General features: G+C 38.3%; 1 protein-coding gene across 4 annotated transcripts in view; it reads left to right on the forward strand.

Moving 5' to 3' along the window:
- Positions 1-17,048, forward strand: part of DNAH12 (dynein axonemal heavy chain 12) — a 220,384-nt gene that overhangs the window by 72,158 nt on the left and 131,178 nt on the right. For all 4 annotated transcript variants that reach the window (XM_013053186.2, XM_013053167.2, XM_013053173.2 and 1 more), the window contains 6 exons: positions 277-433; positions 669-841; positions 12,787-12,939; positions 13,187-13,426; positions 13,752-13,997; positions 14,338-14,457. In XM_013053186.2, the coding sequence (XP_012908640.1) occupies positions 277-433; positions 669-841; positions 12,787-12,939; positions 13,187-13,426; positions 13,752-13,997; positions 14,338-14,457 (1,089 nt within the window). The remainder of the gene's footprint in view (positions 1-276; positions 434-668; positions 842-12,786; positions 12,940-13,186; positions 13,427-13,751; positions 13,998-14,337; positions 14,458-17,048) is intronic.

The raw sequence follows: 17,048 nt of genomic DNA on the forward strand, positions 1-17,048 counted from the left end.
AGCTACCCAGGTAGCCCAAAGCAATTTTTTGTATACATATAGCATTCTTTTCTACTGCTATGTTTCTTAGTTACCTTATCTATTTTTGTAAAGGCAGTCTTCCCATCTGTTTATACATCTAGCATTAAAATTATAGTTATTTGGAAACTTGTTCTGAGTATTTTATGAAGCTTAGACAAACTCATTCTGTTCTAGAATTCATTTCTATATCAAGATATCAAGTCAGAATTGTTTTGTAAAAGAGTATATAAGTTTAATTGCTTTTTTATTTTGTAGGCATTAAAGAAATACTATAAGGAACTTCAGAATCAACTAAATGATATTGTAGAGCTGGTAAGGGGAAAACTGTCGAAGCAGACCAGGATTACTCTGGGAGCTTTGGTTACAATTGATGTCCATGCCAGAGATGTGGTCATGGACATGATTGAAATGGGTATGTAACTCTTCTCTGTAATGTTAAAGATAAAATATTAATAGCTTCTAGAAACCAAGTTTTATACTATATGTTGTTTTCACTCTCAAGAGAATTTAATTTACATGATTCTGGCTATAAATTAGAAAGCAAATTATTTTAATATCTGCTGTTACAAAAAATGATAGGATACCTATTTTTCAAATTATTTTTCCATTTCAGGATTATGTGTCTTGTTTTACCTTATTCTTTCTAGGTGTCTCCCATGATACAGATTTCCAGTGGCTTGCTCAGCTTCGATATTATTGGGAATTTGAAAATGCTCGAGTTCGTATCATTAATTGCAATGTAAAATATGCTTATGAGTATCTTGGTAACTCACCTCGACTTGTCATTACACCTTTAACTGACAGGTGTTACAGAACACTGGTATGCATTTAAATTATTTTGATTCATACATTAAAATTACTTTTTCGTTTGTGTCATACTTTTTTTAAAAAGAGATTTTATTTAATTATTTGACTGAGCGAGACACAGTGAGAGAGAGAACACAGGCAGGGGGAGTGGGAGAGGGAGAAGCAGGCTTCCCGCTGAGCAGGGAGCCTGTTGCAGGGCTCAATCCCAGGACCCGGGATCAGGACCTGAGCTGAAGGCAGATGCTTAATGACTGAGCCACCCAGGTGCCCCTGTTGTCATACTTTCTTATCCAAATTTAACATGGCTATCCTCATTTTATTCTCTTTAAAAATTTTTTTTGTTAACATATAATGTATTATATGTTTCAGGATTACAGCTCTATGATTCATCAGTCTTACACAATTCACAGCATTCACCATAGCACCTACCCTCCCCAGTGTCTATCACCTAGCCACCCCCATCCCTCCCACAATCCACCCCCCGCACTGCACTCCAGCAACCCTTCCACTCCAGCAACCCTCAGTTTTGTTCCTGAAATTATGGGTTTCTTATGATTTGTCTCCCTCTCTGGTTTCATCTTGTTTCATTTTGCCCCTCCCTTCCCCTATGATCTTCTGTCTTGTTTCTCAAATTCCTCGTATCAGTGAGATCATATGATAATTGTTTTTCTCTGATTGATTTATTTCACTTAGCATAATACCCTCTAATTCCAACCACATCATTGCAAATGGCAAGATTTCATTTTTTTTTTGAAGGCTACAAAATATTCGACTGTATATGTATACCACATCGTCTTTATCCATTCATCTGTTGATGGACATGTAGGCTCTTTCCATAGTTTGGCTATTGTGGATGTTGCTGCTATAAACATGTAGATGCCTGTGCCCCTTTCGATTCCCACATTTGTATCTTTGGTGTAAATACCCAGTTGTGCAATTGCTGGGTCATAGGGTAGCTCTATTTTCAACTTCCTCCATACTGTTTTCCAAAGTGGCTGCACCAGCTTGCATTCCCACCAACAGTGAAGGAGGGTGCCCCTTTCTCCGCATCCTCGCCAATACCTGTCATTTCCCGACTTGTTAATTTTAGCCATTGTGACTGGCGTGAGGTGATATTTCATTGTGATTTTGATTTGTATTTCCCTGATGCTGAATGATGTTGTGAGCACTTTTTTATGCGTCTGTTGGCCATTTGGATGTCTTCTTTGCAGAAATGTCTGATCATGTCCTCTACCCATTTCATGAATGGATTATTTGTTCTTAGAGTGTTGGGTTTGATAAGTTCTTTATAGATTTTGGATACTAGCCTTTTATCTGATAAGACATTTTCAAATATCTTCTCCCATTCTGTTGGTTGTCTTTTGGTTTTGTTGATTGTTTCCTTTGCTGTGCAAAAGCTTTTGATCTTGATGAAGTCCCAATAGTTCATTTTTGCCCTTGCTTCCCTTATCTTTGCAATGTTTCTAGGAAGAAGTTGCTGTGGTTGAGGCCAAAAGAGGTTGCTGCCTATGTTCTCCTCAAGGATATTGATGGATTCCTATCTCACACTGAGGTCTTTCATCCATTTTGAGACTATTTTTGTGTGTGGTACAAGGAAATGGTCCAGTTTCATTCTTCTGCATGTGGCTGTCCAATTTTCCCAACACTATTTGTTGAAGAGACTGTCTTTTTTCCACTGGGCATTATTTCCTGCTTCATCGAAGATTAGTTGACCATAAAGTTGAGGGTCCATTTCTGGGCTCTCTATTCTGTTCCATTGATCTATGTGTCTGTTTTTTTTGCCAGAATCATACTGTCTTGATGTGATGACAGCTTTGTAATAGAGCTTAAAGTATGGAATTGTGATGCACCCAGCTTTGGTTTTCTTTTTCAACATTCCTCTGGCTATGTGAGGTCTTATCTGGTTCCATACAAATTTTAGGACTATTTGTTCCATTTCTTTAAAAAAGTTGAGGATATTTTGATAGGGATTGCATTAAATGTGTAGATTGCTCTAGGTAGTATGGACATTTTCACAATATTCGTCTTCCAATCCATGAGCATGGAACATTTCTCCATTTCTTTGTGTCTTACTCAATTTCTTTCATGAGTATTCTATAGTTTTCTGAGTACAGATCCTTTACCTCTTTGGTTATATTTATTCCTAAGTGTCTTATGATTTTGGGTGCAATTATAAATGGGTTCAACTCCTTAATTTCTCTTTGTTCTGTCTTGCTGTTTGTGTATAGAAATGCAACTGATATCTTTGCATTGATTTTATATCCTGACAATTTACTCAATGCTTTTGTGAGTTCTAGCAGTTTGGGGGTAGAATCTTTTGGGTTTTCAACATAAAGTATGATATCATCTGCAAAGAATGAGAGTTTGACTTTTTCTTTTTTTTTAAGATTTTATTTATTTATTTGATAGACAGAGACCACAAGTAGGCAGAGAGGCAGGCAGAGAGAGAGAGGAGGAAGTAGGCTCCCTGCAGAGCAGAGAGCCCAATGTGGGGCTCGATCCTAGGACCCTGGGATCATGACCTGAGCTGAAGGCTGAAGCTTTAACCCACTGAGCTACCCAGGCACCCAAGAGTTTTTCTTTGCTGATTTGGATATCTTTTATTTCTTTTTGTTGTCTGATTGCTGAGGCTAGGACTTCTAATACTATGGTGAATAGCATTTGTGATAGTAGACATCACTGCCATGTTCCTGATCTTAAGGGAAGAGCTCTCAGTTTTTCCCCATTGAGAATGATATTCACTGTGGGATTTCATTGATGGCTTTGATGATATTGAGGTATGTACACTCTATGCCTACACTGTGAAGAGTTTTGATCAAGAAAGGATGCTGTACTTTGTCAAATGCTTTTTCAGCATCAACAGAGAGTATCATATGGTTCTTGTTCTTTCTTTTATGAATGTATTGTATCACATTGATTGATTTACGGATGTTGAACCAACCTTGCTGCTCAGGAGTAAATCCCACTTGGTTGTGGTGAATTATCCTTTTAATGTACTGTTGGATCCTATTGGCTAGTGTTTTAGTGAGAATTTTTGCATCCATGTTCTTCAGGGATATTGGTCTGTGATTCTCCTTTTTGATGAAGTCTTTGGTTTGGGGATCAAGGTAATGCTGGCCTCATAGAATGAGTTTGGAAGTTTTACTTCCATTTCTATTTTTTGGAACAGTTTCAGAATAGTAATTAATTCTTCTTTAAATGTTTGGTAGAATTACCCCTGGGAAGCCATCTGACTCTGGACTCTTGTTTGTTGGGAGATTTCTGATTACTGCTTCAATTTCCTTACTGGTTATGGGTCTGTTCATGTTTTCTATTTCTTCCTGGTTCAGTTTTGGTAGTTTATATGTCTCTAGGAATCTATCCATTCCAGATTGTCTAATTTGCTGGCATATTGTTGCTCACAATAAATTCTTTTTTTAAAAGATTTTATTTATTTATTTAACAGACAGAGATCACAAGTAGGCAGAGAGGCAGGCAGAGAGAGAGGGAAGCAGGCTCCCTGCCGAGCAGAGAGCCCGATGCGGGACTTGATCCCAGGACCCTGAGATCATGACCTGAGCCGAAGGCAGCGGCTTAATCCACTGAGCCACCCAGGCGCCCTCATAATAAATTCTTATAATTGTTTGTATTTCTTCGGTATTGGTTGTGATCTCTCCTCTTTCATTCATGATTTTATTAATTTGGGTTCTTTCTCTTTTCTCTTTGATAAGTCTGGCTAAGGGTTTATCAATCTTATTAATCCATTCAAGGAACCAGCTTCTACATCTGTTGATCTGTTCTCCTGTTCTTTTGGTTTCTTTTTCATTGGTTCCTATTCTGACCTTTATTATTTCTCTACTCCTGCTGGGTTTAGGCTTTCTTTGCTGTTCTTTCTCCAGCTCCTTTAGTAAGGTATGGGGTTAGGTTGTATATTTAAGACCTTTCTTGTTTCTTGACAAAGACTTATATTGCTATCTCCTTCCCTCTGAGGACCCTTTGATCCATCCTAAAGATTTTGAACAGTTGTGTTTTCATTTTCACGATTTTTAAAAATTCTTCTTTAACTTCCTGGTTGACCTATTCATTCTTTAGTAGGATGCTCTTTAGCCTCTATGTATTTGAGTTCTTTCCAACTTTCCTCTTGTGATTGAGTTCCAGTTTCAAAGCATTGTGATCTTAAAATATGCAGGGAATGACCCAATCTTTTGGTACTGGTTGAGACCTGATTTGTGACCCAGAAATTGATCTATTCTGGAGAATGTTCCATGTGCACTAGAGAAGAATGTGTATTCTGTAGTTTTGGGATGGAATGTTCTAAATATATCTGTGATGTCCATCTGGTCCAGTGTGTCATTTAAGGCCTTTATTTCCTTGTTGATCTTTTGCTTAGGTGATCTGTCCATTTCAGTAGGGGGGGTGTTAAAGTCACCTACTATTATTGTGTTATTGTCAATGTGTTTCTTTGATTTTGTTATTAATTTGTTTATATAATTGGCTGCTCCATGTTAGGGGCATAAATATTTAAAATATTTAGCTCTTCTTGTTGGACAGACCCTTTATGTATGATATAGTGTCCTTCCTCATCTCTTATTATAGTCTTTGGTTTAAAATTTAATTTGTTGGGGTGCCCGCGTGGCTCCATCATTAAGCATCTACCTTGGCTCAGGTCATGATTGAGGTCATGATCCCAGGGTCCTGGGAGTGAGCCCTGCATTGGGCTCTCTGCTCAGTGGGGAGCCTGCTTCTCCCTCTCCCACTCCCCCTATTTGTGTTCCCTCTCTTGCTGTGTCTGTCTCTGTGAAGTAAATAAAATCTTTTTAAAAAATCTAATTTGTCTGATATAAGGATTGCCACCTCAGCTTTCTTTTGATGTCCGTTAGTCTGGTAAATGTTTTTTCACCCCCTCACTTTAAATCTGGAGGTGTCTTTGGGTGTAAAATGAGTCTCCTGCAGACAGCATATCAGTGGGTCTTGTTTGTTTGTTTTAATCAAATCTGATACCCTTTGTCTTTTGATTGGGACATTTACCCCATTTATATTCAGGCTAACTTTTGAAAGATTTGAATTTAGTGGTACTGTATTGCCTGTAAGGTGTCACTGTATATTGTCTTTGTTCCCTTCTGGTCTATGTTACTTTTAGGCTTTCTCTTTGCTTAGAGGACCCCTTTCAATATTTCCTGGAGGATTGGTTTGGTGTTTGCAAATTCTTTTAGTTTCTGTTTGTCCTGGAAGCTTTTTATCTCCTTCTATTTTCAATGACAGGCTAACAGGATATAGTATTCTTGGCTGCAAATTTTCTTGTTTAGTGCTCTGAATATATCATGTTAGTCCTTTCTGGCTTGCCAGGTCTCTGTGGATAGGTTTGCTGCCAATCTCATGTTGTAGATTACAGATCTCTTGTCCCCAAGCAGCTTGCTTTCAGGATTTTCTCTTTGTCTCTGAGACTTGTAAGTTTTACTATTGATGATGAGGTGTTGACCTATTTTTTATTGATTTTGACGGGGGGTTCTCTGTGCCTCCTGGATTTTGATGCCCATTTCCTTTCCCAAATTAGGGAAGTTCTCTCCTATAATTGCTCCAATATACCTTCTGCCCCTCTCTTTCTTCTCTTTCTGGGATCCCAATTATTCTTATATTGTTTTGTCTTATGGTATCACTTATTTCTAAATTCTCCTCTCATGATCCAGTAGCTGTTTATCTCTCTCCCTCTCTCTCTCAGCTTCTTTATTCTCTATCACTTGGTCTTCTATGTCACTAATTCTCTCTTCTACCTCATTTATCCAGCAGTAAGAGCCTCCATTTTTTATTGCACCTCATTAATAGCCTTTTGGCTTTTGACTTGGTTAGATTTTAGTTCTTTTATTTCTTCAGAAAGAGATTCTCTAGTATCTTCAATGCTTTTTTCAAGCTCTGTTAGTGTCTTTATAATTGTCATTCTGAACTCTATTTCCAACATCTTACTAATGTCCATATTGGTTAGGTCCCTGGCAATCCGTTCTGCCTCTTTCCCCCCACCCTTTTTTGGGAGGTTAGTTTTTTCATTTTGTCATTTTTGTCCAGAGAAGAACAGATGAATGAGAGAACAAAATGCTAAAAGGGTAACAACAACCCATAAAAATATACATTAAACAAAGAAGAGACCCAAAACTGGGGGGGGGGGGGGAGAAAGGGAAAAAAAGGAAAGAAAAAGAAAAAAGAATATGATCAGGCTGGTGTATAGAAGAGAGCTACACACTAGATTTTGGATGTATTTTGGTCTGTTAGAAGAAACTACTTCCCAAAATTTTAAAGAAAGAAAAAACTTTATATATATATATATATATATATATATATATATATATATATACATATATTTTTTTTAAAAAAAGGGTAAATGTGAATAAAGGATGGAATATGATTGTAGAGATGAAAATTTAAAAAGATTTTAAAAAAGGAATTGATAAGTTGGTTGAAAAAAGAAAGAAAAAATTTAAACTTTTTTTTTTAAGATTTTATTTATTTATTTGACAGATAGAGATCACAAGTAGGCTGAGAGGCAGGCAGAGAGAGAGGAGAAAGCAGCCTCCCTGCTGAGCAGAGAGCCAGACGTAGGGCCCAATCCCAGGACCCTGGAATCATGACCCAAGCTGAAGGCAGAGGCCTTAACCACTGAGCCACCCAGGCACCCCCAGAAAGGAAAAAATTAAAAAAAAAAAAAGGAAAGGAGAGAATGTGATCAGGTGGGACACTAGAACAAAGCTATACGCTAGATTTTGGTCTGTTTAAAGAAACTGTATCCTGGGATGCCTGGGTGGCTTAGTGGGTTAAAGCCTTTGTCTTTGGTTCAGGTCATGATCCCAGGGTCCTGGGATCGAGCCCCACATTGGGCTCTCTGCTCAGCAGGTGAGCCTGCTTCCTCCTCTCTCTCTGCCTACTTGTGATTTCTGTCTGGCAAATAAATAAATAAATAAATAAAGTCTTTTAAAAAAATAAACTGTATCCTAAAATCTTAAAGAAAGAAAAACTTCTGTATATACACAAAAAGTAAGGTTAAATAAAATGAAGGGTAGAACCCAACTGTAAAAATGAAAATTAAATAATATTTTAAAAAAGGAATTGATAAGATGTTAGTTAAAACAGGAAAGAAGAAATTTTTTTTAAAAAATAGAAAAAAAAATTAAAAAATTAACTTTGAAAGACTGAAGAATCATGGGGAAAAAGCCATGTGTGCTGTATTCCCCCAGCACTGGTGTTTTCAATTCTCATTTATCAGTAGACTTGGTCTTGGCTGGATGGTCTTGCTAATCTTCTGGGGGGTGTGGGGGCCTGTTGCTGTGATTCTCCCATGTCTTTGCCTGTGGTGGAATTGCACTGCCCTTGCCAGAGGCCAGGCTAATCAATCTGCTTGGGTTTGCTCTCATTAGCTTTTGTTCATTGAATGCTTTCTCTATAGCTCTGGAAGACAGGAATGAAAATGGTGGCCTCCCAATCTCCGGCCAGGAGGGTCCAAGAGCTTGGGGCACCACTCCTCAGTTTTCCCAGAGAAAAGCAGTCAATCACTCCTGTCTCCCTGGTCTCTGGCTGCACTCCATGCTCACCTGGCTTGTGACCAAGCATTTCTATATCTGGCTCATGGCCCTATTTAGAGTCTCCAAACCAAGCCAAATCCTGTGGCAGGCTCCCACACCCCTCCTCTGGGGGAGTATAGGGAGTCTCCCTGAATCTGCCTCTTGTGGGGGTCCCTGCTCAAAGATTAGTGGCCTGACTCTGCCTCAGATCATGGATTATGGCAACCCCAAGCTGTGAGCCTCCTCCTCAGCTCCGTGTCTGCGGCTGGCTTCACCGCTCCAATACCTGGGAGCTCTGCCACCCTCAGACACCCCTGGTCTTTCTGTGACCCCGCAGGTCCTGAGACCATACCATCCCCATGAAGGTGCCACCCCCACCCCAATCCCACTGAGCTGCTGGGGTGATGTCTCTCAGCAGAGCAGACTTCTAAAAGTTCCAACTTTGTGCTCTGCTGCTATATCACTTGCTGGGAGCTGGCACCTGGGTGGTTCAGTTGGTGAGCCACTCAACCAACTGTCTATTGGTCTATCTTCCTCCTGTGGTCTATCTTCCCATATACCATCTTGGATTCACTTCTCCCGTGGTCGGTCTGCCACATGGTATATCTTCCCATATATCATCTTGGATTCACTTCTCCACATGTTCTGTCTTCCAGAAAGTGGTCACTTTTGCATTCATAGAATTGCTGCTATTCTTTGATCTCTTGTTGAGTTTGTAGATCTTCAGAATGGTTTGATAACTATCTACCTGAATTCCTGGGGTCAGACGAAATTCAGGTCTCCTACTCCTCTGCCACCTTGCTCTTCCCCCTCCTCATTTTATTCTATCTGTAATAGTTGAATAGAGCTATCCCTTCCTGGTCCCAAAATCCCTTTATATGAAATTATAGTAATGTATATTTACTTCTGGATCCTTTTGTAGAATACAAGAATGTTTGGGTACCAATGCTTGAAAATTACAAGTCACTCCCATTAGGGATAATTAGAAAAAGAAGGTATTAGAGATTTAAAGAGAAAACTGAAGTTTCAGAAAATGGTATCAGTTTTTGCAGTGGAGTTCTGGGAGACATGAAAGGAAGATGGGAAAAGTCCATCTGAGCCTTGGAACTCCAAGTTAGTTCTGCTGAAAGGAGGGAGAGAGCTGAAAATGTAGGGGGTGATACTAAGTTCTGGGCTTGTTGAGCTATGGAAGATAAAGCTATGACTATATAAAACAAAAACCACCTGAGTATAAGGTTGCCAGATAAAATATGTGACTCTCAGGTAAATTTGAAATTCAGATAAATAATGAATAATTTGTTAGTGTAAGTATGTTCCAAATATTGCACATGACATACTTATATTAACCAATTATTGTTTATCTGAAATCCAAAATTTTTAAAAAATGTATTTATTTATTTGTCTTAAAAATATATTTATTTATTTGTCAGAGAGAGAGAGAGCACGCAAATAGGCGGAGCAGCAGGCACAGAGAGAGGCAAGTGGAGGGAGAAGTAGGCTCCCGGCTGAGCATGAGCAAGGAGCCTGATGTGGGACTTGATACCAGGATCCTGGGATCATGACCTGAGTTGAAGGCAGACACTTAACTGATTGAGCCACCCAGGCATCCCCTGAAATCCAAAAAAATTTTTAAAAGATTTTATTTATCCATTTGAGAGAGAGAGAGAGAATGAGAGAGAGCATGAGAGAGGAGAAGGTCAGAGGGAGAAGCAGACTTCCTGTGGAGCTGGGAGCCCAATGTAGGACTCGATCCTGGCACTCTGGGATCATGACCTGAGCCAAAGGCAGTGGCTCAACCAACTGAGCCACCCAGGTGCCCAGAAATTAAAATTTACCTGGGCATTCTGTATTTTTATTTGCTAAATCGGGTAACACTACCTGGGAATTGAGGAGAAGCATCAAGAAACACCAATCCACCTGTGCTGAGTAAGTAAAATTCAAGTGTCCTTGAGTCCTCTAGAAGCAGAGACAGAATGAGAATTCTTGGTCAAATGATTTACTGGGGAATGTCCTCAGTAAAAACCTGTAGGAAAGTGAGGAAAATAGGTGGGGAAAGCTAAATAAAGATGTAGTTTCAACAGAAGTATAGGCTTAGCCTGGTCCCATGGGGAGCTTTGGAGCATGAAATGCATCCTGGGTGTACCCCACTTTAAGGCAAATGGGCCTGGCTTTTATATCTCTTTATGGTCATTGACTATCAGTCACACCTGGGGCTAGAGGAATGAAAATTAAGGAAGGGAAACCTCACTAAAATGGAGTTGAGAGGCCAGAAGGAGAAGCTCTCAAGGCCTACTACCACTCCTTGTGCAAAACCAACAGGAAGAGAGGTACTTTCATTCACGACAGGAAGAAGTATATACTTGACTTCCCAGACAGGATTAAGGACTTTCTTCTTAAGGAAGAGTCCAGCCAATGAGAGACTGTCACAAATCAGCCAATAAAAAGCTACTACACTTGGAATTCCCAGTTTCTTCCAATGGGCTTCTTGTTTATAATGGTCCCTCCCATCGTTCCCTTTCCTCTATAAAGGAGCATTCCTCTCCTGCATTCTCTGGACTTGCCCATGGTTTGATAGTAGCTTTCATGGTGTGAATTGCAATGGTCTTCCATTCCTGAGTAAACTGTTTTTGCTGGTAAGATAACTGATGGTTTTAACAGTAACAAGGGTGTGAGTACGCTTTCAGGTGTTTGTGGATAAAATATCTCCTGTTCTTTTAAGATTTTATTATTTATTTGACAGAGAGAGAGAGAGAGGGAACAGAGGGGAGTGTGGGGGGGGACCAGACTCCTTGAGGTGGGGAGCCCAATGTGGGGCTCAGTCCCAGGATCCTGGGATCATGACCTGAGCTGAAGGCAAATGCTTAACAACTGAGTCACCCAGGTGACCTGGATAAGGTAGCTCCTATTAGTAGAGGGAAATTCTTAGGAGGAAAAAAAAAACCAGTTGTGAGCTATTTGTAGCTGATACAGCAATTGAGGGATGGGTACAATGGCCAGTAAAAAGTGTCAGTGCATCTAGGATAACATGTTTCACCAAAACTTCCACTTTCTCAAGAAGCTGCCAGAGAGCAGGGACCATGTCTGTCTTGTTCTCTACTCTAGGGGTGAACAAGTACACAGTCCCTAAATATTTGTTGTGCAAATGAATCTCAAGCCTCTGTGTCCTATACAGGGCCTCAGAAAAATTAGAAGCTGTGAATACTTGTGGAAGCTCATAGCTTTGAGTTGTAAGATCAGAATCTCACTAAACACTTGTCTAGAACACTATGCACTGACAAAAATTCCGTTGTCTGTAATAAAGGGAACCCATTTGTAAGTATTTTGGGAGAACCCGAGGTTTCCAGCAGTCAAGTTAATGGGCATTAATAGTATAGCATTTATTATAAACTTGGGTATATATATTATAAAGAAAGGTAAAATATTGACACTGCTTTTAATAAACTTATTTTAGTAAATGTAAAATAAGATATGTTAATCAAAATTTATTTTATTATTAAATTGTTTTTAATAGACTTTTTTTTAGAGCAGCTTTAAGTTCATGGCAAAATTAAGCAGAAATTAATTAATCTCCATAGATGGGAGCTCCCACATATGCCTTACCTGTACCATATGTACAACTTTGGTCTCTTAACCTGATTTTTTCTAAAAGGAGTTAATTTTCACACTTAACACTAGTTCTCTTGAAACAAATTCCACAGTTGGAGTTGACTATAATTTATATGCTTCTAAAAATTTCCAGCCACTGTTCTAGTCGTTAAGGAGACCAGGAAGAATTCAGAAACTCCTGACCTTGCTCTCAAGCAGCTTAAAGACCAATTGAGAGAGAGAAAAAAAATAGTGTACAAAATCAACTGCAATGCAAGGTAGAAAGTGATCATTCCTGGAAGAGAACTACAGAACAGTGTTGTAGGAATGGAGAACATACCATGAGTGGAGTGCAATAGCCAGGTGAATTATGGACCAAGTTGTGTAAATAGGTCATCTGTTTTTCTTCCAACTGATGGACCTCTATTTACAACACTCATTTGCAGGTGTTGGCCCTTGGCATCTAGCCATGGAGATTGTCATTAATGGTCTCCACGACTATCTCTAGTCAAAGCCTTCTGACCCAATGTTAATACCTCAAGGCTAGATTCTGTTTTGTTTGTAAAGGCAAATGGGATACCCATGAGGTATTATAATATAAGGTGATTTTGATACATTTTCCTTGTGCAGCTGGAGAAGTGGATGCTAAAAATTAACTGAACAATCTAGTTGTATTACTGCCCCTTTGAAGCTACAAATAAGACTAAATCAATTTTGTAAACAATGGTCTATCATAGGTTTTCTGTTCTTTTTTTTTTTTCAGTTAATCATGGATTTCTTTTTCTTTTCTTTTCTTTTCTTTTTTGTTTAAGCATGGATTTCTTTTCACATACATTTTTCTTTTCAGATAGGTGCCTTCTATTTGAACCTCGGAGGAGCCCCAGAGGGACCAGCAGGGACAGGAAAAACTGAAACGACCAAGGACTTGGCTAAAGCTCTTGCTGTCCAATGTGTGGTGTTCAACTGTTCAGATGGGCTAGATTATCTAGCAATGGGAAAGGTACAAAGTTGCATATTAATGTTATAAATTTACAGCTGGGTCCAACGGGATAAACTGAAACAAACTCAAGTTTAAACATTATCTGAATGTTTATGCATTCCTTGAACCTCAGTTTTAGGGGTAAAGACATTGTTTTTATACTTGGGGGATTACTGGGTTTCATTTTCAGTTTTGACTTAAAAGATTCAATATTTAACAAATGATGCTCCTTCGTGAGAAAACTCCGTTGCTTTTGTCTTGTTCTTAGTTTTTTAAAGGATTGGCCTCTTCTGGTGCTTGGGCTTGCTTTGATGAATTTAATCGGATTGAGTTGGAAGTGTTGTCAGTGGTAGCTCAACAGATCCTTTGCATTCAGAGAGCCATTCAACAGAAACTGGAAGTGTTTGTTTTTGAAGGAACAGAACTGAAGCTCAATCCAAACTGTTTTGTAGCCATTACCATGAATCCTGGCTACGCGGGACGTTCTGAATTGCCAGACAATCTTAAGGTAATATTTTATAAGAGTGTAATTTTAATCAAATGTAACAGCACAATCCACTCAGAGTGGTATGATTTTCTCACATGTATTTGTAAATCTCCCTTTTACCTTTGCCATCTCTCATAAGGTAAACCTCTAAAAACTTTTTTAGGTTTTTAACACCTATTAAAGTTATGAAACCGTGCTATTGAAAAAAAATCACAGAATTAATGAAAAGGTGCTCCTTTAGGGGAATAAACTTGAATATCATCGATTCTCTTGGGAGGCTTGTGGTTAGCTTTTAAAAACGGTTTCCCTTATATAAATAATATATTTTATTCATTATATACTCCAGGTTCTTTTTAGAACAGTAGCCATGATGGTTCCAAACTATGCCCTCATAGCAGAAATCTCCCTCTACTCCTATGGATTTCTGAATGCGAAACCTCTGTCTGTGAAGATAGTGATGACCTACAGGCTTTGCTCAGAGCAGCTCTCGTCACAGTTTCATTATGACTATGGAATGCGAGCAGTAAAAGCAGTTTTAGTGGCTGCTGGAAACCTAAAACTAAAATTTCCAAATGAAAATGAAGATATACTAGTAAGTATTAAATATATGTGTTGTGAAAGCTTTAGTATGAGATTGTTTTTTAATTAAAAAGAATTTTTTTAAAGGAAAGTTCATTGGGAGCTATAACGAGGCAAGTAAGAGAGCTGTTGGCTTTGAACCTTTTTATGTGAGGTTGAAATAATACTTTTGGGGTGATGTTATTCATTATACTTTATGTGAATCCAAGGACCTTCTGGCTTGATAAACATAGTGTCGGCATTTTAGTATGGGGATTCCATAGAGCAATGTAAGAGGAACTTTGACTTTTAGTGGTGGGGAGGAGAGGGAATATGGGCAAGTAACTTATGTTGCACTCTTTGGATGATTTTAGCTTCTTCGATCAATTAAAGATGTGAATGAACCAAAGTTTCTATCACATGATATACCCTTATTTAATGGAATAACTAGTGACCTATTTCCTGGTATTAAACTTCCTGAAGCTGACTATCATGTAAGTAAATCTGTGAGAATGACTTATTCAATTGTTTTAAATCATGGAAATTATTCTATTTGGAGGATAAACCCCTAATTTGGCCACTTTCATTAATGAGCATGAGTAAATTCTAGTATCTTCTGTTATATGATACCAATGTTAATAAGACTCAGTTTAAAAATAATGTTCTTTCTGAGAGAATGAGTACTTAAAAAAAAAGATTTTATTTATTTGACAGAGAGCACAAGTAAATTTAAATTACAAACAAAACAATCTTGAGATGGATGACATGTGGCTGAAATTAAATGTTATTTTGTGGCAATTTCTATGGTAAAAATGTACAGTGAATACTTTTTGAGTTCAGCATGTACTGATTTTTTTCCATCTAATAATTCAATTCTTCCACCCGATCTCTCTATTGATATTGCTGTGAAAATTTCAGTTTGTTTGAGCCATTATATATCATTAAGGCATCACTTGCTTAAAAGCAACATTTACTTTTTTAGCCTTTTTTTTTTTTTTTTAAGCTTCAAACTCAAACGCTAGTATACATCCTGTGGCAGTATCAGATTAATGTGATTCTAGGGTGTTTTCCAAAACCAGCAATCAGTTTTCTTCTCTGGACACCAACTGGATGTTCAACAATTCAATTCTGACACAAACTACAGGTAGTTATTGTCAGACTCCATAGATTAAAGTCTCAGTCCTATAATACTGCCCCTCACTTTAGTCAGTCTCAAGTTCTGGGCCACCTGTGTTTCTGATTGGCTGGGGTTTCCATAACCTTCCCACCCAGCTTTGGTAATTCACTAGAATAGCTCACAGAAATCAGGAACACAGTTACTTATGTTTACCAGTTTATTATAAAGGATACAACCTGGGGCTGGAGGAGGGGGTAGCCTGGCTGGCTCACTGGTACAGCATAGGTATTCTTGACCTCAGGGTGGTTGTTGGTTCAAGACCCACATTGGGTGTGGATCCTACTTTTAAAAAAATAAAAAGTAAGATATAAAGGATACAACTTGGGAGGAACCAAATGGAAGAGAAGTATAAGGTAAGGTAGGTATGGGGGGGGCGGTGGCAGTATACTTCAGAGTATGTCAATCTCCCTGCGCCTCAATGTGCTTACCAAACCAGAAGCGCTCTGAATCTCGTTCGTTGTTCAGGAGTTTTTACGGAGCTCTGTCTTCCGCCCTTTCCCTTCCTCCTCCACCTCAGTGCATTCACCAAAGGCTGATAAGTAGGGCTGAAAGTTCCAACCCTCTCATCACTGAGTCTTTCTTGAGACTGGCCCCATCCTGAGGCTATCCCCACAAACTTGGGTGTGATTGACAAGGGCTCATTTTTTTCCCATTTTATTTTATTTCTTTTCAGTGTTCCAAAATTCATTGTTTATGCACCACACCCAGTGCTCCATGCAATACGTGCCCTCCATAATACCACCACCAGGCTCATTAAGAATAACAAAGATACTCCTATCACTTAGGAAATTTTAAGGGTTCTAGGGCCCTGTGCCAGGCTCTGGGAATAAAGACCATATATATTTCTATATTATACCCCAGGTAATTAGCAAGATGATTCAAGATATGCTAATAGGATTTTTAAAAATTTAACATTTTCATGGAGAATTCTTATCCTATGAATATAGCAATCAATCAATGGATTCCCAGCTTCCAGTTTGAAAACTACTGCTAGGAGTCAATGCTACGAGGTGCATAGCCAAGTGACTCACTACACCTGCAGACGAGCCAAGGGGAGCCAGGGCCATTGAAAAAAACCTATGTCCTATTGCTTTTTATATGTACAGTATTTCTTTGTTTTTCCTTTACTGACTTCTTTTGGTTTCAGATAGTGTTTATTTCTCCATTCTCTTTGTTGGATTTTTAGTACCTCAGTGGTCACTCCATAGGTTGTAATATACATCCTTGACTTCCTACAATTTAAGTTTGTATTTCATCATTTCAGAAACAACATAAAATCTTTAAGAGGTATAATTTTATAGTACAATGGGCACTTACCCCTGCCCATTGTACTATTGTCATCATGTATTTTATTTCTACATATTATAAACCATCCAGTGTTTTTTTTTAATTTTAGTATTAGCATTTGAAAAAAGTCCTTTCTGTTTACTTTTCTAGTGTTTTTAATTTTTTCTAGCAGAAATATGCTTTCATCTGAGATCTTTTTCCTTCAACAGAAAGAACTTCCTTTGGTATTTCTTATGTGCATGTGGGTCTTTCAACAACTAATTCTGTTAGCTTTTCTTTGTTTGAAATGTCTTTATTTAGCCTTCATTTCTAAAGAATTTTTTCACTAAATACAGAAATCTAGATTGGCAGGGGTCTGCCCCTCTTTCTTCATTTTTTTAAAGATGTTATTCTGTTAACTCCTGGCTCTCATTGTTATGGCTGGAAGTCAGGTATTTTTCTTATTTATGTGTATCTGATTTTAGAGGGTGTTTTCTTTCTAGCTGTCTTAATATTTTTCTTTGCTGTGTGCCTTGTTTTTTTTTTGTTTTGTTTTGTTTTTTTTTGGTATTTTTCTTGCTTGGATTTGTTGGACTTCTTGAATCTATGAATTGATGTCTTTAGGAAATTCTCAGTAATTAT

The sequence above is a fragment of the Mustela putorius genome, unplaced genomic scaffold, assembly GCF_011764305.1.
Source record: "Mustela putorius furo isolate JIRA1106 unplaced genomic scaffold, ASM1176430v1.1 tig00000095_pilon_pilon_pilon, whole genome shotgun sequence".
Taxonomy (NCBI): domain Eukaryota; kingdom Metazoa; phylum Chordata; class Mammalia; order Carnivora; family Mustelidae; genus Mustela; species Mustela putorius.